The sequence below is a fragment of the Neolamprologus brichardi genome, chromosome 12, assembly GCF_056152115.1.
Source record: "Neolamprologus brichardi isolate AB-2024 chromosome 12, ASM5615211v1, whole genome shotgun sequence".
NCBI classification, from domain to species: Eukaryota; Metazoa; Chordata; class Actinopteri; order Cichliformes; family Cichlidae; genus Neolamprologus; species Neolamprologus brichardi.
Genome location: NC_142115.1, coordinates 37,891,621 through 37,913,026, shown reverse-complemented (window position 1 = coordinate 37,913,026; position 21,406 = coordinate 37,891,621). Strand labels below are relative to the sequence as shown.

The 21,406-nt window shown below is 45.9% G+C and overlaps 2 protein-coding genes across 3 annotated transcripts; one reads left to right on the top strand and one right to left on the bottom strand.

Annotated features, from left to right (window-relative positions):
- Positions 1–47: 47 nt before the first annotated feature.
- Positions 48–10,764, bottom strand: slc71a2b (solute carrier family 71 member 2b). Its single transcript, XM_087849565.1, has 12 exons — positions 10,431–10,764; positions 7,994–8,086; positions 7,731–7,793; positions 7,488–7,615; positions 5,983–6,097; positions 5,392–5,610; positions 5,189–5,302; positions 4,281–4,352; positions 3,589–3,701; positions 3,401–3,498; positions 3,129–3,271; positions 48–3,049 (listed from the first exon to the last, which is right to left on the bottom strand). The coding sequence occupies exons 1-12, from the start codon at positions 10,485–10,487 to the stop codon at positions 2,819–2,821; spliced, it is 1,446 nt and encodes a 481-aa protein (XP_087705691.1). The 5' UTR covers positions 10,488–10,764; the 3' UTR covers positions 48–2,818.
- A 2,173-nt stretch (positions 10,765–12,937) lies between these two features.
- On the top strand, positions 12,938–21,108 carry spinb (spindlin b). Of its 2 annotated transcripts, none has more exons than XM_087849563.1 (7): positions 12,938–13,067; positions 17,104–17,439; positions 17,524–17,572; positions 17,692–17,786; positions 17,977–18,132; positions 18,418–18,651; positions 20,016–21,108. In XM_087849563.1, exons 2-7 carry the CDS (start codon positions 17,388–17,390, stop codon positions 20,213–20,215), a joined length of 786 nt encoding a protein of 261 aa, XP_087705689.1. In that variant the 5' UTR covers positions 12,938–13,067; positions 17,104–17,387; the 3' UTR covers positions 20,216–21,108. The 2 variants fall into 2 exon arrangements, with proteins under 2 accessions (XP_087705689.1, XP_087705690.1); XM_087849564.1 differs by lacking the exon at positions 12,938–13,067 and adding an exon at positions 13,443–13,526.
- The last annotated feature ends 298 nt before the right edge of the window (positions 21,109–21,406 follow it).

The following is a 21,406-nucleotide window of genomic DNA, read 5'->3' as shown; positions in this document are numbered from 1 at the left end:
AAAGATTAAATAGAAAAAAAGTCACAAATTAAACTGAAATAAAAAACCAGACATTTCAAATGTCACACGTTTCTCTTTATTGTTATTAATATTCACGTTATCATAGATATTATTCAAAATTATGTTCTTAAGATAAAAGAGCAAAAGCAAAATACGTGACACGTCTCTCGGTTTAAATATAAAAGTGATATGAACACGAGTGATTCAGGCACACGTTCAGAGAAATTAAAGTGCAGCAATCAGCAAAAGGTCTGCACGGAGGAGGAAGAGGAGGAACATCTGGGAATGTCTGTCAGTCTCTGCGGCGGCCATGTTGGCGCGTCAGCCTTCACGCCTCACCGTAAAAAAAGAAAAAAAAGCCTCTGAGGAGGATTTACAGCCTCCATCGTCTGTGTGACCAAACACAAGCCGACATTTAAAGACGTCACGTTTCACTTCATGAACAGTTTCAGAGGATCGTCAACGGGGAAATTCATTAAAAACTTTATGACACGACGACGACGTGATGAAGCGACTCGGCTCTTAACCTCATCGTGGAGTCAACAATCAGCCGCCCTAATCTCCAGAATATTCATCTCATCGTCAGATTTAACAGAGAAAAGCAGGAAACTCGACCCAGGAAGAATGACCGAGTCATCCGGCCGGATCACTAAATCTAGGTTCTGAATTCCAACATGAAGGAGACGGAAAAAAAATCCAATGATCCAGTTTTAAATTGGACTGAAACTAAAGAATATTCCAGACAGAAAGCCATTCAGTACTCTCCACGAGGCATTTGAGGACACTCGGTGAGCATAGGAAAATGAACCATCTGACATCATCGGCAAGTGGGCGTTAAGGGTTAAAAGGTTAAAGGTTATTAAGCCGAGAGCTTCTCTAACAGTCGATTGTGCTTCTGAGCTACATCATCATCAACGTCACAACAGGATGATCAGGCGTTCCTGTAGCCATGACAACGTTCATGCTGCATTCAGGGGAAAAAAAGAAAAAAGGAAGAACTACCACTCAAAGGTGACGTCATCTGTCAGAGAACCTTTGGTCACTTTAAACTGTCAAAAACCATCATCTCCCACACAGAAACAGAGCCTGAATGCAGCACGAGTTATATTCCACTTACAGTAGCCGAGCTGTGCAGGTAAACGCACCTGACCTGTGCTCTGGTTCACAAGATCATTGAGTCATTGATCTGTCTTTAAGCAACAGCTGGAGCCCCACATGTGCTCTAAAACTGGTTTCACTGGTTCAAACTGGACATGAAGAGACCTCCAGGACCGCCGGAGCTCTGTGCATAAAAATACACACATCACATGAACCCATCATGAAGGCTGAAGCTTTAAGGGGCAAACGTGAGAACCTGCACAGAGCGCACATGCGATGGTTTTTAACCTGAACTGGGAGAAAACTCGACTTAAACGACTGATCAGGTTTTTAAACCGATCTGTTGACCTTCTGAGAAATACAGCCTGTAACAAAAAGGCAAAATAAGCACAAAAGAGAAATAAAACACGGCACCGGTTGGTTTGTGAGCAGCCTCGGGACCGCCAAGGTTCAAACTGCATCAGTAACTTGGAGCGTTTGATTTGTCCGACCTGGAAGGGGCAGGCGGACGGGGAGAGCACTTTCAGGTCAAACAGAAACAAACTTCAAGTATTAAAACAGAAGAAGAAGACGAGGAGGAGGAGGCTCAGATAGTGGGAGGAGCAATGGCAAAAACTAGGTGGTGCTCTCTGTCCTTAAAACCATCACTTGTCACTGCGGCTCAGGGAAAACTTTGATATTAATTTGATCCACGCTGTAAAAACTCCAACCCTGCAGACGTCGCCCAGCTTTAGGCTATAAAACAGCAGCACAGCGCCCTCTACAGGACAGGAGGAGGCAAAACATGAGACCGTCTGTAGGGTGGAGGTTTGAAATCAGGGCTGAGAAGAAAAATGAAATAAATAAATACATGAAATGCATTTAAATGCTGATTTGAAGTCAAACCGAGTCCAGTTTACTGGATCAACGCAGGAAAATCGACACTGAAACAAAACGACCACACCTGCAGCTCAAAGCAAAAACGCCACGTTAGTAAATTAAAAGCCTGATTGATTAAACTGGGAGACCAAATGATGAAATAATGAGGCGGAGCTAAATGACGCCTCCAGCTTCACGCCGTTTATATACTCGGATTTCTTCCAAATATGCAAACTCCTGACGGGAGAGGGCAATGACATCATAGCCAGTCAGTTTGCACACGCTCTGTGTGACGGGAAGTCTGAGCGCAAATAGATCCAGACAGAAAACAAACACCTGGATCTCGTCATGATTTGGTATCGTATCCCACAATCCCGAGCAGCTCCAACCTCCTCGTCCTCGCCAAGATTCGCCCTCCGGTCCAAAAAACAACCCCCCCCCCCCCAAAGAAAACCAACGTAGTTTTGAGTGTCAGCTTTCACGCCCGTTCAGCGAGGAGCATTTGATGGCCTCACCTCTGCGAACCTGACGGGTGGAGTCAGGTATGGGAGGCTGCTGTCAGTTGCTTTGGCTTCTCTGGTCCCGCCCTCGCTGTGATTGGCTGTTTTAACGGTGAGATCTCGACTCTTACTGAGGCGAGACTTCAAAGCCCTTTGGTTCTACCTGCCCAAACACACCTGGGCAAAGAATAGGAGGAGTCACAGGTGAGTGATATCAGTGAGATAAAAAGCGTTTTGCCGGGGAGGCCGCCGCCTAACGTTCCCCGATGGTCTGATGGGGGAAGAGAGGGTTTGTTTTTTTTAACAGGGGGTGGGACTTGCAGACAAGACTCTGTTCTGTAATTGGCCAGGCTGCCTGCGAGTCACATGACACTGTCCTGCAGCAGTGGCTCGAGGTCCTCTGTGTCGCTGATGGGCACGGCAAGAGGGCTGCCGTTCTGAGCGTGTGCGGCGGAGCTGCTGCCGGCCTTGTTGGCGGTGCAGGTCTTGACTTCGGCCAGCTGGTGGCGCTCAGGGATGAAGAAGGCGACGACTAAAGCAAATATGACGCTGCACGCGCCGAAGAGGAAGGGCGGGCCCGGGACGACCAGCTTCTACAGACGGAGAGAGAACCGACTCGTTACGGGAAACAGAACAGCGAGGAAAGAATCAGCGAGGCGCATTCCTACGCACCTGTGTGCTCGCCGTGGATCTTCCTGCCATCGGCTCCACTTCGTTCAGCTCCACGTTGAACAGGAAGAAGATGAAGCCGTAGAGAGCCGGGCCCAAACCGTTGCACAGGCCTCTGATACCTGTGATCATCCCCTGTGCCACACCTGAACACAGACGCCTCAGTCACATCTGCACCACCTTCATCCATGTGACACCGTCACATGTTGATACAAACCACGGCCACACGGACCCTGATTAAGACACGCCCCTTCGGACGGTCAGGTGTGACTCACCTTGCTGGTCGGGTGCGGCGCTGTGTGACACCAGAGCAGAGATTGCTGGGAAGGTGATCGAAGACATGGCTGCTACAGTTCCTGCTGCCCACATCATCCTGTAAGGACGCGAGCAGATAAACGTTTAGGTCAGATCATTCACAGGAAACAGGAAACGACACGGACACGGGCGAGACGCCGGGACTCACCACGGCTCGGAGCCGAAGCCGTACCAGGCCAGCTGGAACAGCTGAAAGGCCAGGCCGAGAAGAACCGTGTTCTTCTTACCGATGGTCCTCATCAGAACCCCGAAGAAGACCGTCTGACAGACACAGTGAAGAAATTAGGACGCAACACGTTTACAGGGTTTAAAAAGACAAACTAGTCTGTGTGAGGGTTAAAGCAGCTTCAAACTAAATGAACAAACCTGAAACAAACACTGTGACGTCAGCACGCAGTTACAGTAAAAAAACAAAATGCCACCATGGTGGGCTCATCTCTGGAGCTTCAGAGGCTCCGTGTGCAACAGGGCAACAGCCCAGATCAGTGCTAACAGCTGACCTGACTGGCAGCCTCTCTGGACTTTTTTTAAATTTTTAATGCACAGTGAACACTCATTCTTTAATTTATTCTTCACATCTTTTTCTCCACTTTACAAGTTTACTGCATTGTGTTGAGTTGCGCTCGCTGCCGACGTGGGACAGTTTCCCATTTTCACTGTACTTCTGTGCTAAATATGACGGTGCAATGACAGTAAGGAGTCATCTTATGTTAAAGAGACGCGCGTGCAGCCACAGCAGGTCAACAGTTTCAGGATTGTTTCTCTCTAACATCGTCGGGTCTTTGCTTACAAACTCCTTTGGCTGTCGGCTGAACATGTCCTCTGTGAGGACGAGCGTACCTGAGCGACTATAGAGAGGATTCCCACCATGGCGATGAAGCCGGTGATGGCTGCTGGAGAAAACTCGATCACCTGAAAGATGAATAATAAATAATAATAAATAATAATAATAATAATAATACTACATTTTATTTAAAAATAGAGCCTTTCAAAGCACCCAAGGACACTGTACAACAGATAAAAACACAAAAACTGAAAATATACACAATAATAAAAATAACAGATAAAAGTTAAGAGCATACAGAGGTTTAAACATAAGCAATTTTAAACAGATGAGTTTTGAGGGTGGACTTAAACAGAGGGAATGAACTAATATTTCTGAGGTCAGGGGGTAAGTCGAGGGGCGGAGCAACTAAAAGCCCCGCCCCCCATTGTAATCAGACGAGCGGAAGGAACAGAGAGAGAAAGAGAAGATGAAGATCTGAGGCACCGGGATGGGAAGATCATCTGTACTAAATCGGAGAGGTATGGTGGAGAGAGAGAATGAATAACCTTAAATGTATAAAGGATTATTTTAAAATGGATGCGAATGAAGATGAAAACCTCGTCAGTGTTTCCTCCTTCGAGTTTTCATTGATTCTTATTCGTTTTCTAATAATCTGCGTATTGCAAAGAAAAGAAAACATCACTTTTATCTTTGTTTCATTCTTTGGGGGGTAATTTAAAATTAAAATAATTAAATATAATGTCTGACCAGCCCTCCTGCAGTACCTTTAGGGCCCACCAGGGGGTGGCAAGCCACACTTTGGGACTCACTGAGCTGCACTGAATAAAGGTGCTTCATCATTTAAATCCCATAAATCTCCTGATCCTGATGATTAAGGGAACAAATAAGTGTTCCTGAGCTTGAACGTGTAGGTTCGACCTCCTGAGTCTATCCATGCTGGTCACAGCTGTCTGTGCGTTACCTGTCGCAGGTAGAGGAAGAAGCTGGAGTACTGCCCGGCTTCAGGCAGGTAGGACAGGAACACGGTGACGCAGATCAGCAGCACCGTGGTGTCTTTCCCCACACGACGCAGAGACTGAACACACCAAAACACAAATATCGATCAATCGATCTATCAGCCAGTGTGGAGCGCGTCAAAGCTGTGACAGCGATGAAAAGACTCACGGCGAAGGGGTCGGCCTGCTCCCAGGAGATGGGGAACCCCCAGGACGTCAGCCTCATCTTGTCCGGCAGCGACTCGGGGACGACGAAGAACACGAACGCAATATCTGCCACAGCAATCACCGTGGCAACAAGGACCACCAGGCTGTCTCCGTACTGCGCAGACAGGTAGGCCCCGATGGCCGGACTCGTCACCAGGCTGGCCGCGAAGGTCGCCGAGACCTGGCGAGGGAGGGGAGGTAAAGTCAGCACGTAACCCACCTTTGACCTTTGACCGAACCCTCAGGCGCAGGGGTTCAAACTTGAAACGTCAGAATTTTAAAACAAACCTGAAAATGTTTCAGTTTATGAAAATAAAATTCGGAATTAAAAACTTGTTTTCAAATTTTTACTGAATTTTGAATCACATCTGTGACTATAATTAATCTGAGTCATCGTGACCTTTAACATTCAATAAAAATAGTTCTACGACTCAACCATCCTAAAATATTTGTAAGTGAAATGTATGACATGGATGTTTTGTTTAGTGTGTGTGTGTGTGTGTGTGTGTGTGTGTGTGTGTGTGTGTGTGTGTGTGTGTGTGTGTGTGTGTACCAGTCCGTAGGCCGTACTCCTCTCGTGTTCCTCTGTGATGTCGGCGACGTAGGCAAAGATTACCGAAAAGGTCACAGCGAAAATCCCGGAGACTGAGATGAGAGCGAAATACCACCTACACACACGCACACAAGAAACAGGACATTCCTCCATTTTATTTCAAAATAAGAGACTTTAGCTGGCTCAGGTGGGGAAACAGCTGTGAGACTTATAGTGTCTCAGGAATTACATCAAATTCAAAATAATCAAATCATGCTTTTTAACTTAAGTTTAAAGAACTGTCTCACTGTGAAACACACACAGAGGAAACCTCACTTCCTGTGATGTGAGGATTAAAGAGTTAACGCTTTCGCTCTGCTTTCAGGGAAGCGTTGTCGTCTTGTGACTCTGATGTTACGGTCGTTAAACCAAAAACACTCTAATCTAGTCTTTTATCGGAGAGTCTGTGAAATGTATGAACCATGTGACTCTGTGACAGTCAGACATCAGCTGATCGCTGCTGCAGTCCAGCTCACAGCCCGAACGTTCTGACACAAATCCAACATGGGTGTGTTTTTACTTTGAAGTGACTGTAACTCCTGTGATTGGGTGAAAAGCAGGAAAAAGAGGAGGAGGAGGCCCGTGTGCCTTCAGCGTGTTTGCTGATGCTGAGCTGCTCACATGATCAACATGTGGCAGCTGTGGCGATTAGAGTCCAGAGTTTTCCTGTCACGCGCAGCTGAGCAGCAGCCTGTTACTGCTAGCTGCTAGCTTAATGGAGCCGCCGTTCCTTCTCCTCAGCTAACACTGATTACTCTGTTTTCACGCCACTGTGATATTTACAACATTATGTGGTCCAACACTCCTGTAAGCAGCCCAGAGTCCAGTTTACTCTACATGTGATTTTTATCATCGAGGACATAAAAACGAGTCCAAACATAAGACGCCATCTTTATTCTTGGAGCTCAGTCTGCAGCAGGACTACAAGCAGCTGTTTTAGCTCCACCTCCTTCATACAACTTTCTTCTGATTGGTTACAGCTGTAAGCCTGCTGAGGGGCATATCAGCGTATAAGGAGTCTGCGATTATATTTCTACTGTTTTCTACTCTCCACATGATGTTGGGATGCAGGTGCAGCTACAGTCGAGTTAGCGGTTAGCAGGGTTCCAGTTTCAAGCTAACAAAAAACAAACCAGAGATGCTCTGATTTCAAACTGAGCTCAGCGAGCTGTGAAACACGGCGTTTCTCAGCTGTAAACAGAAGGATCAAGGGACGAGCTCTCTGCTGATCGTTACGTCGACCGTTCCTCAGTCAGATTACTTAGCCTTTGAATATTTTTGTATCCTTCTCTTCTGATTAGTCGCGTTTCTTTCATGTTTTATGAAGAGTGTCGTATCTGCCATTTTCTGTGTTGTGCTCGTGTTTGAAGCTGTAACCAAAAATTTAAATGCTCGTAATTCTTTACTTCTTCACTCATGTTTTTATCTCCGAGAGGAAGATTACTGAGAAAGAGCGTTAGTCTCACCAGGGGCTGATCTTCATGAAGGGGATGGGGGCGCAGGTGAAGAACACGGTCATGAGGAGGAAGGACTTCCTGCCCCAGATGTCTGACAGAGCACCAATCAGAGGAGCCGACAGAAATGACAGGAAACCCTAAACGGACAGAGAAATACAAACTCAGAGTCTCCATGATATCATAATATTCAACAAGCGTTAAGTTGAGAAGTGTCTGAAAGCTGCGCTGACAGTAAACAGCCGAGCGGTGTACCTTGACCCCCTGCACCAGGCCGTTCATCAGGAAGGTGTGCTGAGGAAACATATCGTGCAGGACCTGAAACCACAAACACACTACTTTCACTTCCTCAGCACGTAGACGCCATGATGGTTCGCCCTTTATTACATCAGCCTGTAGATCATTTTTGGTCATGTGATGCTTTCAGCGAGGACACGTTCAAGGTTTTAATAATCCCACTTTGGGGTTTATAGTTGCAGGAAAAGGTTTAAAACTTCATGAAAACTGTGTGTACTTACGGCCAGCATGGGCGTGGTGAGCAGGCCCCACGCAAAGAACTCCAAGAAGATCACCACCACGGCGTGAGTCACTCTGGCTCGGCTTCGGCCGTGCTGCGGCGAGCAGAGAGGCAGACGCATTAACCTCACTTCCTGTGATGCGTCCCGCTAACATGATAACATTAGAGCACATCTATCGCTGCTTTCACTTTAAGACCATCAGAGTTCAGAAAAGCGCTTTAAAAGCCAGTGGAAGCATCACCCACAGACACGTTTGTCTTCAAGCATTCGGCTGCATCGCTTCTTCATTTTTGATAAACTCAACGCCGTTACGGGCTAATAAGACTGTGCTGTATGCGAGACACCGAGAACGCCTTAAAGAGGAGCAGAGGAAGGAGGAGGTACCGACTCCAGTGATTCCTCGTCACCTGGAACTTAACCCAGATAATCTGTCCTCCAGCTGAAGCTCGCAGCACGGTGCAGAGTAAGAAAAGGCGGTTTTCACAGATCTGTTAAAACTTGTGAAAAACAAACTGTTTGGAGGAGCGCGGCTGTACCTACCGGGGCTGAGACAGGGAAGGTGGGTTCAGGTAAGTGGTTTTATAAATCTCTGTAACAGTCAGCTGGATTTAAACAGGTGCGCCTGTGGGGACTGACTCACTGCTGGAGCCTCTGCTGGACATTGGAGGAACTGCAGTTTTCTGAGTCTGAGGCTCTGTGGGGAGTAAATGCCGCCATGGGCTCAGCCTCCAGGTTCAGTCGACTGAAGAGTGTCGCCTGCGTTTATGGAAACTTTAATGTGGCAAAATCTGCAGAGCTGCTGGCATCGTGCAAACAGTAGTAACCACAACTGCAAAGAAAACCTGCAAAAAGGCTTCCCACCACACTGTTTGATGTAGCTTCACGTCACTTTGGGTGTCTTCAAACAGTCTGAACCCCAAAGACAAGTGGAAACTGTGAATGTGGAGACAGCACAGTCGGCTCAGCAGAGATGATCTCCATTTGCATACAACGGGATTTTCCACCTATGCAAACGTTCTCCTGCACTGTCCTCCAAACACCCAGCAGCTCAGCTGTGCGTAGGTCGAATGCTGATTGGTTTATAACCTCACCGATACAGAGAAGTGACAGCAGAGGTCACAGGGAACACAAGACGCACGAAAGAAAACACACACGAAGTGTCCAGACAGCGGCTGAGCGGACACTTTGTCTTTAACACCATTTCACTTCAGCTGTTTGTTTGTTAGAACTTTATTGTTCTGCACAGCCGGCTGACGAGTGGCCCACAGACCAGTCGCAGCACATCGTTTGGACGCTGCCTCCATCGAGCACAGACGCTCGCTGCAGGCTGACGGGACGTCAGTAGCTCTCCAAATTAATTTGACATTTCAACAGTGTGAATACCTTGTGCATGCAGCCACAACAAACCAAACCCTGATGTAGGCAGGAGGGATGGAGTTTTACAATCAGTGCGTCCCCGTCACATCCATCCAACTATCATTTGTGTTTACAGCCTTTAAAACAACAACAATGGATGAAATGCAATGATAATGATGGACAATGATAACCACACCCCAGCTTTGTTTCTCTCCTTATAAACGCATTTGTTTTAAAAATACAGACAGCTACATGATCATAACTGCTTTGACATCTGATTTTAATATTTCATTTTTTTAAACCTACACTTTAATCCCACTTTGAATTTTCTGGCTCTGGTTACAAACTACCTCTGAATACAGTTTAGAAGGAGCTCAGTGTGTGCACTCAAACATATGGCAGTTTACATACAGTCTACTCCATTACCAATCAAATACAGGAATACATTTAAAACAAGAAAAGAAAAATAAATAATCAAAAACAAATTAACTACTTGAAAATGATTCAATAGATAACATACACTTAAAAGAAATTGAAACAATGATATCTATCCTAGGATCATTCAAATAACAAACTTAAAACTTTATTCAAAAAATATTAAAGATAATAAAGAAACGAACGTAACACCCATCGTGACTTTTTCATGTACTTTGTATTAATGCCGGAGTAATACTACTGTAATAGTGTCATAATGTAATTTGAGTGCAGTACTTCGGTTTAGTTCCGGACTTTCACTGCAGCAATACTCTGTTTCCAGGACTTTTACTTGTTACCGAGGCTCTTTACGGTGTTTCTCCTGAATTAAAGCCTCTGAACATTCACACCTCCGAACCAGACCGGCGACAGTTTAATGTTTGGATGCTTTAAGCTTTAATTATCGCCCGAAGTTTGCTAACAGCTAATTAGCTTCCTGTTTTACCGCTCCCTGTCAGGCTAACTGAATTAGCTTCTGTCGGTGAGTCAAACATGGCTGTCAACGGGACATCAAAGCCGTTTAATCCGCTTATTAAAGCAGTCGTTAGCCTCTTTTATCGCCCGCTCACACCGACGTTGGCCGGCGACGCCAACCCACAGCACTCACCGAGCTCCGGACCAACACCATGTCGCTGGCCTCCGTCGCAGTTTTCTCCCGCATCATCTCACATCTTGCTGAGAAGATTTTCACTCCCGGTTCGCGCTGTGGGACATCCTCCCGAGGTGTCTCCGTCTCTTCCAGAATGCCCCGCCGCGTGAGATAAAGATGTGTCCCTGCTGAGCTATCATGGACCTAGCCCCGGAGCTCTTCGTGGTAGCGGTAACTGTGAGCAGGAGACTCGGCTTTCGTTTTCGCCGAATTCCTCCGCTCTGACCTCCTCGCTGGCTGCTTGTGGCTCTATTTTATCACCGGAATACACCGCGTGCGCACCGCCGAATTCTCTATTAGCAAGTGGGACAAGCACCGCCCCGCGGCGGGTGTAGGTTATTCAAAACAAAACGCACATCTATCTGCCAAAAGAATCTGTTTCCAGATCAGATTTCCTCCTGCTCAGTGCGTCTGTTACATATGCAAAAGCTGAAACATCGGACTCTGAATCAGTGAGACTTACGCTTAAAAAGCGCGCCCCCTGCCGGACCCGATATTACAGTGCAGTTTTGTTAATACTTATTAAGAGTGATGCCGTCGTTTTTTTCAGCGAAAATCGTCATTTATAAAACATGGCGGACTAAAAACTTCTTAGTTAAGCGCTTTTGTTGTCTGTGAGGAAACTGGTCAGCGCAGAGTCTCAGTATTTGGCAGGAAGCGAACGGGGATGCGAACAATCCAATGGATCACTTTTTAGCAAGCGGGGGGGAAAGGCGGGACTCAGCTGTGGAAGATTTTCTTTTTTGGCGTCAGCGCGAACACGCACGGGCACAAATGTCAAGGCAGCCCGCGTGACCAACTGCAGTTCTGGTGAGGGTTTTTCAAAATAAAGGCCTGACTGGCTGTGACTGTAAATTTATGGTACACAGTTATTTAAAATTTTAAAACAAAACTGTTAGTTAAAATGACAGCGCTATCTATGTTTTCTTTTTGTTAATGTTTGTTTTTTTAATCACAGCTTCTTCAACATAAAATAAGTCTTGTTGTGCTGTTTCAAGTCTTTAAAGTCTACAATAACAATATTAGCCAATTCAACCAATACATAGGTAGATAGAGAGGAATGTGAACCTCTTTCATCGTGTGAGTCTGTGATTCTCATTTGCTACATGGATAATCTTTGCGGGTTGAAAGTCGCCACTCTTTGTGTGTGTGTTTCCTTTGCTTGTTTTAATTGTTAACCTATAAAAACACAGAGGTATCCTGTAATCACAGTCAGGTCATTATGAATTATAAGTAACTTGCTGGCAATCCTTCTACTGAGAATTTACTGTAATTTTTTTCAGTGCAAAGCCAACCTCTAGAGACCCAGCCAGAGGAACAGCAGTCTTTCACTGGACTGACCGTAACATCTGTGGGAAAGCACCGCTGTCCTGTAGAGACTTTTAAAGATAACTTACTCATTTCCCTCAAAAATCTACGAATCAAAAACCATTAAATCATTCATTACCGTAAATCATTTTAATCATTCCTTGTTTAACAGAAATATGATCTATAATTATTTTTGTTCTGTGCTAAATATTCAAAACTGTGAAAACATATTTTACCACGATGAGCTGCAGCGAGGTCTGTAGGAAACTGAATGCTTAAAGCCAAAAGAGTCAAACAGTGAGGACAGTTTAGACTGGGTCCTTCTTTGACTGAGTACTGATAAACCTATAAATGACATTCTGAATTTATCAGCCTTCAAAAACACGATCATGTGTCGTTTTACTGTGCAGCTGTCTCTCCTGAAAAAGAGAACTTAATTTCAATGAGATTGCCTGTTTACATAAAGGATTTCATTTCATAAGAAGAATAATAGAAAAGATAAGAGTTATTAAACCCAATGTGCAATTTCAATAAGCCTATAGGCCAGGGTTTTCCACTTTCTGCTTTCCGCTGATGATCTGTGTCATTATTTGTCATATTAAAATGTTGATAGTCCAGTATTTTAATATGTCATATTCTGACCTGTGTGTTTATTATAATATCTCTGAGTTTGGCATTTCTGTTGCTACACGAGCCTTCAAGTTTTATGTGGACTTTTTTTTTTATCTCCCAGTCACCACGGAAGTTAAAAAGTGTTTCAGATTAAAAGCAGGAGACCTGATTGGCTGTTTTCAGTGCTGAAGAGCTTACTCTCCCACAGGCTTCTGTAGAATCACTTGCCACGGGTCGCCCCCTTGTGGAAGTTTGAACGTTCAATTCAATTTTCAATTTTATTTATATACCGCCAAATCACAACAACAGTCGCCTTGAGGGGGCGACCCGGGGCAAGTGATGGGAGAGTAAGCTCTTCAGCACTGAAAACAGCCAATCAGGTCTCCTGCTTTTAATCTGAAATACTTTTTCACTTCAGTGGTGACTGGGAGATTTTAAAAAAAAAGTCCACATAACACTTGAAGGAAAGCATTTCCTTCATTTCATCTTTTACTTTGGTGGCAATATGTAGAGCCGGCGCTCTTATTTTGAAGGGGCGCGCCGCCTCTTTCCCGCCCTCCCTCCATCTTGGCGCAGCTAGCTTGACGCAGCGGAGCGCCAAAGGGAGGCTGAGCGGATCAATTTGGAGCCTCGGCGGCTGATCGGGATTATGCGGCGCTTCTGATCTCTGTGTCGGTAAGAACGTGCGACCCTCACGCGCCGCCGGTGACCGAGCCGTGCATGCGCCGCTGTTCGTGTGCAGAGCCGCGCGCTCAGCGGCCGTTTTCTCCGCAGCAGACCTCCCTTCTCCTTTGTTCGCCTGCGCCTGCTCTCGCACCGCTGCGGGTTTTCTCGGTACTGGCGCAACATGGCCGCCGCGCGTGCGGGGGAACGAGCCAATTAGCTGCGCGCATATTTTGATATTTAGCGTGAGGATGCAGCTCGATGAGGAGGAGGGGGGCGGGTAAAAGTGTGACCTCTGCGTGGTCATCTTCATCACCAGCAGCAGCAGCAGGACTAGCTCCTCCAGCCTTCAGGTGCGGAGGGAGCAGCTCTAAGAACCGCTGTGTGCGGGTTTGAAGCCACAACAGTGAGTCTGTGCGGTGTCAGCAGGCCGTCCTCACCTGGCACACAGTCCGGAGGCAAACACCTGAGGTCGGTCCCCCGCTCAGCCCCCCTCTCCCCGTGGAGTAAAGGTGTAATCATAATAACCAAAGTATTTTTTATGGCAGAGCTAAAAAAAAATGTCAGCAAACTAAAGTTTTAGGTGTTTCCAAGTGGCCGGAGGGCGGAGGTTACCCACTGTGGAGAGGATACTACTCGCGAGCTTAATGACACTTCACACGTAGCTGTTTTGCTGTTGTTTACTTTATTTCCTCTCATCTGCACACCTTCTGTTTGCTTAGTTTTTTAAAACAATCAAATTAATTTTTCGTAATTTTGTGCTCCAAAATTGGGAGATGTCGGACCTCTCGCACTAAACTTAAGTCCAATTGTCTCTCTTTAGTTTCTAGTGTCCCTGAACTTCTGTAGTTGTCAGACTTGTTGTTGTTTCTCTGTGACAAATCTGAACCACGATTAGAAACCTTCCAATAATCGTTTCAAACTGAGTTTACTTGATGCTAATCGTCTTACAGGCATCTACGTGTAGAGCAGGAATTCCCTCAGATATGGACTTCTGTTTCCAGACAAGTTCCCCACTCTCACTGTCACAATAGGAGCAGAGCCAAAGTGCGTTACGTCCCATGATGTTTCATTCTGGACTGAAATGTGAGCGTGATGACAGTGGAGATGGAAAAATGTATAAAAGTCAAGAAGGCAGCACATTTAATGAAAGCAGGAGTGGTCCCAGCATGGAGCCTTGGGGGATGCCACACTCCACGGGGCGGACAAAACTGAGAAACTTCCTGCTTTGAAGGGCAAATGAGCAGTGATCAACCATCACGGAACAAAAGCCATAACTTAAACGACACGAACTGGAAACACTTGTAACGAACAACGCAGTGGATCCACAACGCTGTGAAAAACTCTTAGATTTAAAAAAAAAGTCAGTATTTTAAAGCAAAACCTCTTTTTTTCCTTTTAATCTGCGGATCGTTCCAGATGCACCGAGGACACGGGGTCAGACTTCACGACCTTTGAACGGGGCGCCACGGTTCCCCATGTATGTTGCTTACCATTCCAGCAAATTTGAATGACACACTTTGGTCTTAATGATTTCTGCAAAAGTAACTCAAAGGTTAAATTATAGAGAAAAGTTTTAGCCGTTATATTTTCATACAAAACTCAAACTGGATTCAAGCTAAGTTTAAACGGGTCGCTGAAAATAGAAGCCTGAGGAGGAAAGGCTGCAGTGTGAGGAAACAAAGGCTTATTTTGAGCTGTGAATCACACAGAGCTACTGTGAGAGAGCAGAATAAGTCACCTTTACTAACGAACTCTTAATGTTAGCAGATCTATTCAGAATATTGTCTGGAAATCAGATTTAATAAGTAAGTGTCTTCTTTCTTCCTGACGTGCGCTTGTCTTTGAGCGTTTGAAGCGCACATACGTGGATTCAGCTCAAGATTGTAGAAATATTTCATTACAAATTCATATTCAGTCCAGAGTTTGTTGATCAGATGATGATATTCTTAAGTAAAGTGTCAGGTTTTGTCAGTGTAGCGCTTACAGACGGGTTTGTTTGGATTCAGTGTGAGGAGGTTTCCCTGCAGATGCTCATTCACCTGGAGGTTAAAGGCTGCTTCTCAGAGTGACCCTCTATCCTGCTCTTCTGCTGCGAGTCTGCCGTTACGCGGTGATGTCACTGTGACCCAGCGGTTGGTGTCGCAGCAGCAGGTCTGTGGTTTCTGCTGCAGGTGCGGTGACAGCTGCAAACATCAGGAGCAGCTCGGTGCGAATCTTCCCGCCGCCGTTTGTGACCTGGTTAAAGCGTGGAGGGGATTTTCAGGCTCAGTCCTGTTTTCTGTTTGGTTACCAGAGGAAGGCATCTTCGTTCACACCGACTGTTCTACCTGCTGCACTTCTGTTTTTACGTAGATCTGATCTTTCTAGAGAGGAAGTGACGAGGGTGACTGACTTCTGTGGTCCTTGAGCTGATTTATCAGATGGTAGGAGGGCTGGTTAACGCTTCGCTCTCTTATTTGGCAGGAACTATATTATTATATATATATAATATGTATTAAAAGACTGTGTGGATATTCGTCTGCTTGGATTTGTTTTTCATGCACAGGTGTTATGTTTTTAATTTTTTAATGTGAATAATATCCACCATCTCACTGCATCGATGCCCAACATGAGACAAAGAAGGATTATTTTGAACTTTGGATCATGCAAAACTGCTGTAGTAGAGTCCAAGAGCAAATTCATTAAAAACTACAAGATAATGATCAAACATCTATTAAATTAATAATCTGTGTGTCATTAAAAGATGGTGAGGTCCGTATACTTACACTGGCGCCGTCTTTGTTGTGTCAGCTGTTAACCACAACCTGAATTTCCTCAATACCTGCAGATTTGCAGGAGTCGAATAAACGTGTGTTAGCTTCAGTTCAGTGCTGCATTTCTGGCCTAAAGCTACAGATACAGCTGTGATCCAGAGTTATAGAACCATCCTGGTCCCGTACAGCCGGAGGAGGAAATAATCCATCTACAGCTCTGCTGTCACAACATAAATGAAGACAGAAAACCAAACAGCAGTGACGTTTGTAGGGTTACTGAAGTTGGGCTAGCTGCTATATAATGTTGTGCTACATGGTGGCTAGCGACACAGCTATGTTAGCATAAACACTGAAGCTGGAGGATGAACGCTAACTTTGTTCCACTCGATAAAAGTTAAAGTGAAGGTTCCTGATGGACCAAACTTCAGGCAGGAGAACAACTGAGATTATTCATCCACAATACGAGGTTAGTCATTAATATACTGCTGCAGGGCTGCAGCTACATCAGAAGGAATAGGGATGATCATTAAAACCAAGAGAGGCTGACAGTGATCACTGACTGTTTTTCGGGGCTTGTTGACATCAAACAGAAACAGATACAAAACATTAAAACGTGTTAAAAACACAACAGCCTTAATAAACAGCATTAAAATTCATACATCATCACTTAAAGAGCGGATCAGGCTGTAAACATGTGAGTCTATGGGACTGACTCACTGCTCACTGACTAACACACAGCGGGTTGCAGCATTCCTGACCTTTGACCTCTGACCTTTAGAGCCTTTGACTGCCAACCAGTAATCAGATTAGTCACAAACTCTGCTTTAAATGTATCCAACGCTGGACGTTTTACCTTCAGAGATTTAAAAGGAGACGCCTTCAGCTGCTGTGATTGGTCAGGATCCATAAAACGTTAACGTCGCTGCGAGATTCATCAGGCTAATCAGTTCACCACGAGTCACTCTGCTGACCTTTTGACCTCCAGTCTAGCAACTGCTGTCATCCAATCAAACGTTGTTAAACTCGTGACTGATAAACTGAGTTTCCTGTTTGGAGTTTTTGTTGTTTAACTGTCAGGATGCATCGTTTAGACTTCCTGTTTCAGCCTCGTGTGCCATGTTTGTTTGTTTGTTTGTTTTCTCTTTTAAAACTTACACATTTTTATTTGGCTTTTCTTTAACAAAACAAGCTTTTTAAACGTAGTGGTTGTATTAAAACGTCCATATTAAATTCATCACTCTGATGTAAAACGTTGGCGTTTACGTGTCCGTGTCTCCATTTTTCCTCCTCAGATTGAACGCATCGTTCCCTTATAGGTTCTGGCAGCTGTGACGTCACTTCCAGGCGTTAGTCTGTACCCAGCCTGAATGCAGCCTCTCCAGGGTCCAGCCTAATTCCTGGTGCTCCTTCACTCCCGCCTCCTCCCTCCTCTCCCCACCCTTTCCCCCTTCCTGCCCCACCCCTCCTTTCCTCCATCCTCATCCTCCACCCTCCACGTCAGCCTCGTCTCAACACCAACTCCCAGCGTTTAGCCCGGACTGCTGGTGTGGTTGGCTGCTCCTCTACAGGTGGATGAATGAAGACCCCCTTCAAGAGCCCAACGGCGCCGCGGCCCCGAGCGGACGGAGGTGAGTTACACGAGCGAGGCGCTCCACCCATGTGCGTGACACGCTGCCGACTGGTCATCAGACTGATGTGTTTGTGTGTTTCAGGACATTCGGGCGTCTCTGCAAACATGATGAAGAAAAAGAATCCGCACAAGTAAGTAAAACCGTTTGTTTTTCATTTGTACAATAAAGTTTTTAATTAAAAGACACAACAAATAAATGAAACGTCACCAGCTGGTGTCACACCATCTTCATCGTGTCTCCTCCCTGCAGGAAGCAGAGGACCAGCGTGGGTCCCAGTAAGACCCTGACTCAGCCCAGAAGGAACATCGTGGGCTGCAGGATCCAGCACATCTGGAAGGAGGGCAGTAAGTCGGCTCCATGTGATTCTCCTCCGTCTCATTTTCCTTTCGATGCTTCATGTTTGATCAGTTTGGCGAGTTAAACATTAACGTGTCCCTCAGTGGATCAACCGATGGTTTATAGAAATGCAGAAAGTTAAGCATCGTGTGAGAAAGAGTCACCTGTGCTGGTGTTTACGTGTCTGCTTCTTCTCAGGTAAGTCGTCGCAGTGGAAGGGGACGGTCCTGGACCAGGTGCCCGTCAACCCCTCCCTCTACCTGATCAAATACGACGGCTTCGACTGCATCTACGGCCTGGAGCTGTACACCGACGAGCGGGTGGTGGGGCTGGAGGTCCTGCCCGACAGAGTGGGTGAGGAGCCGCCCGTCATGGCCGCCGCGTTTGGCTCGTGGCAGAAATAAGCCGCAGCGACACGGCCAGACGAGTTTTAACGTGTGACTGTCACAAACTTTATGGACATCGAGGTCCGCAGCAGCGGCTGCTGATTGGCTCGTTGTGTCAGACGTTTTCTGTTGTGTTGCTGCAGATTAAGCCGAATACTCGAGTAAATGCACTTAGTTACTGATGTTACTGTATTTAACATCCCAATGATGTAACCGCACCTCTCCGTGTGTCTCTCTCCCACGATTGGTCCAGCTCCGGCCCGTGTGACCGACTCACTGCTGGCAGACACGATGATCGGTAAGGCGGTGGAGCACATGTTCGAGACGGAGGACGGGCCGAAGGAGGAGTGGAGGGGGATGGTGCTGGCCCGCGCCCCCATCATGACCTCCTGGTTCTACATCACCTACGAGAAGGACCCGGTGCTCTACATGTACCAGCTGCTGGACGACTACAAGGAGGGCGACCTGCGCATCATGCCCGACTCCAGTGAGTGTGAGCGGCGTCACAGCTCGCCACGTTTTTCTCTGTTTCAGTAAAAAGCGAAGCAGGAAACTGAGCGCTGAAGCAGCGAGTTGTTGGCATCAACGTGTTCACGAGCGGGAACGCTGCCAGTGCTCGCTCAGCTTCCTTCCTGTGTGTGTGAGAGTAATCCACATCCTTTATCGGCTTCTTCGCCATCCAGACGCTTTCTGCTTCCACGCTGGCTGATGTGGGTTCCTTTCAAGGTTTCACTCAAACAAGCTCAGCGCCGCTTTGGTTTTCTGTTTCATGAGTACTCGAGTAAATATTACTGCTGGTACTTTAAAACCCCGCCCGACGTCCTGATTATCAAACACCTGCTGCTTTGCTGTGTTTAACCCTTTAAAGCCGGTCAGAGCAGCACGCTCTGTTTTGCGTAACTATTTTTAAATCCCGGTAGCTCTGCAACCACGTAAGCTAGCGCAATAATTTTTTTTGCATATGAAACCGGAGGAGTTGTACTTACATCTTATGCCATCAGCTTGTCCTCGGTCACAGTTTCCTTCCACATATAACTTTGCAAAAACTGCATAAAAAGCACTTGCAGCAACAAAAAAATAATATCCCAGAAACACGCTTTGCCGATCCGATCAGCTGTTCATAACACTTCCTACGTCCATCAGCGCGAACTATCGCATGTCCGCCATGACCTGCCCGAAACCGGAAGTGACGTCATTTTCACGGAAATGTAGTTTTTTACCATCAGGGCCTCATGAGCCTATACTGGTGTTTTTAAAAGTTATCTTTGACTTTATGACTTTCTGTGTGGTTTCTGGGATGCTTAGGACTCATATTGCACTGCTGGAAATAGTTTATTTTGATGCATATGCTGCTTTTTTGCAAATTTGCATTATAATATTTATTTTCGTTTTTCCTGCAGTGTATAAAAATTGGTGTATTTCAAAAATAAAACTATGAAGACACTCAAAATAAATTTCCTGTGGTGGGAAACTATTTTGTGCAACTTTTTTGTATTTACAGTTTTGAGGGATAAGCCTCTTAAATTTCTCTAACTAGAAATATATGTTAAAAAAACAAAAACGATTTTCAATTTCTTTGTAGTTTATTGCACTTTTTTGCAATTTATGTAATTACTATGCACTTAATGCAGACATATTATTAAAATTTAGGCTGTAATGGTTGTTTTGATGTATAGCAACTTGAAATGCTCCCAAAAATGGCTCCACAGCATGTAAACATATAATATAAGCTCTGGCGGACTTGGTTCTATGGTCGGTCTTAAAGGGTTAATACTCGATCAATCGGCCCGTGATCAAATTCTGCAAAGACGATAAATAAAGTTGACCTTTTCTCTGTGTTCGTGTCTGCAGACGACAGCGTGACGGCGGAGCGAGAGCCCGGCGAGGTGGTCGACAGTCTGGTGGGCAAACAGGTCGAGTATGCCAAAGAGGACGGCGGGAAGAGGTCGGGAATGGTGATCCACCAGGTGGAGGCCAAACCCTCCGTCTACTTCATCAAATTCGACGACGACTTCCACATCTACGTCTACGACCTGGTCAAGACCTCCTAAGACCAGAAGCCCTGTTTAAAAAAGACTTGCTGAGAACCACCAACCCCCCCAGAAACCCTCTGCCCAGTGCAGACCCGTCTCTCTTTGGTGAAATGCCTTAAAACAGGACAAAAATCCAGACGGCGCCCTTCAGACCAGCTCCAGTCGTCCATCGCTCATCGTTCCACTTTCACAAAATCGTTTTTGAATAAATAAAATCTGCTTCACCCAGAGGTGTAGAGAGGACTCGATCCTGAGACCCCCACAGAGACAACACAAGGTTTTCTGAGTAAGTACTCCCTTCCCTGAACCCCGTCGGACCCTCTGCGACCTCCGTTATCTGACGAAGAGGGGGGCGAGCAGCTCTGCGGGGGTTGATGAAGGGGCGGGACTTCAGGAGCCGCATTCTCGACGTCGTCTATCTGCAAACCAACACTGAGAGATGCAGCGGGAAACAGACTTTGGGTTCATCACTTGTCTCTTGTTGCTGTTTGTGTCCCACAATCATTTTGTTTCACATCAAACATCTTCAGTGTTTGTTTTCCCAAATTCAGCATCCAGGAAACGAGTGTGAATGAAGACACCACACTGCTGTTTCTGAGCATGTTGCTGTGATTTGGGTTCACATCTGTCGTCTCCGTCATAAAAACAGCTGGTTGGCTCCAAAGCTGACGTCGGATCTTAAACATGGTTTTTTATAAAGACGTGCTCCCCTTCCTGCTGCTGCTGTAGAGTTTACACGGTTTGTGTCGTACCTTTTCTCTGTATGGACACCTTTATGTTTTTATCTGTTGTGTATACTTTTTATTACCCACTTAGCTTGTAGGACGCGTGCGGCTGCTGCAGGTGTGTACAATAATGTTTCTATAACTGACGGATTTCACTTTGCTCACTGACTCTGGGCGCTCGTCGTTCACGGCACAGCATAAACTCTTAGCTGATGTAGCTCCGCCCATCACAGTAGGTGGTCTTTTTTTTTTTTTTTCTTGCACCAAACAACTGACGCATAAACAGCCATGTTGCCTGAACCACATCTCGTGTGCCTGATTAAAAGATCTCAAACTATATGTTTAAAAATCCAACATAATTTCCAAACAGTTCGTTCTGATTCTGGATTTCAGTCCAGAACTTTCCTGTTAGACGACACGTTCCAGGTGAAATACGTTTTGCTTTACAGCAGAGTCTCATCAGCGCGAGGAAACGGTTTAAAGT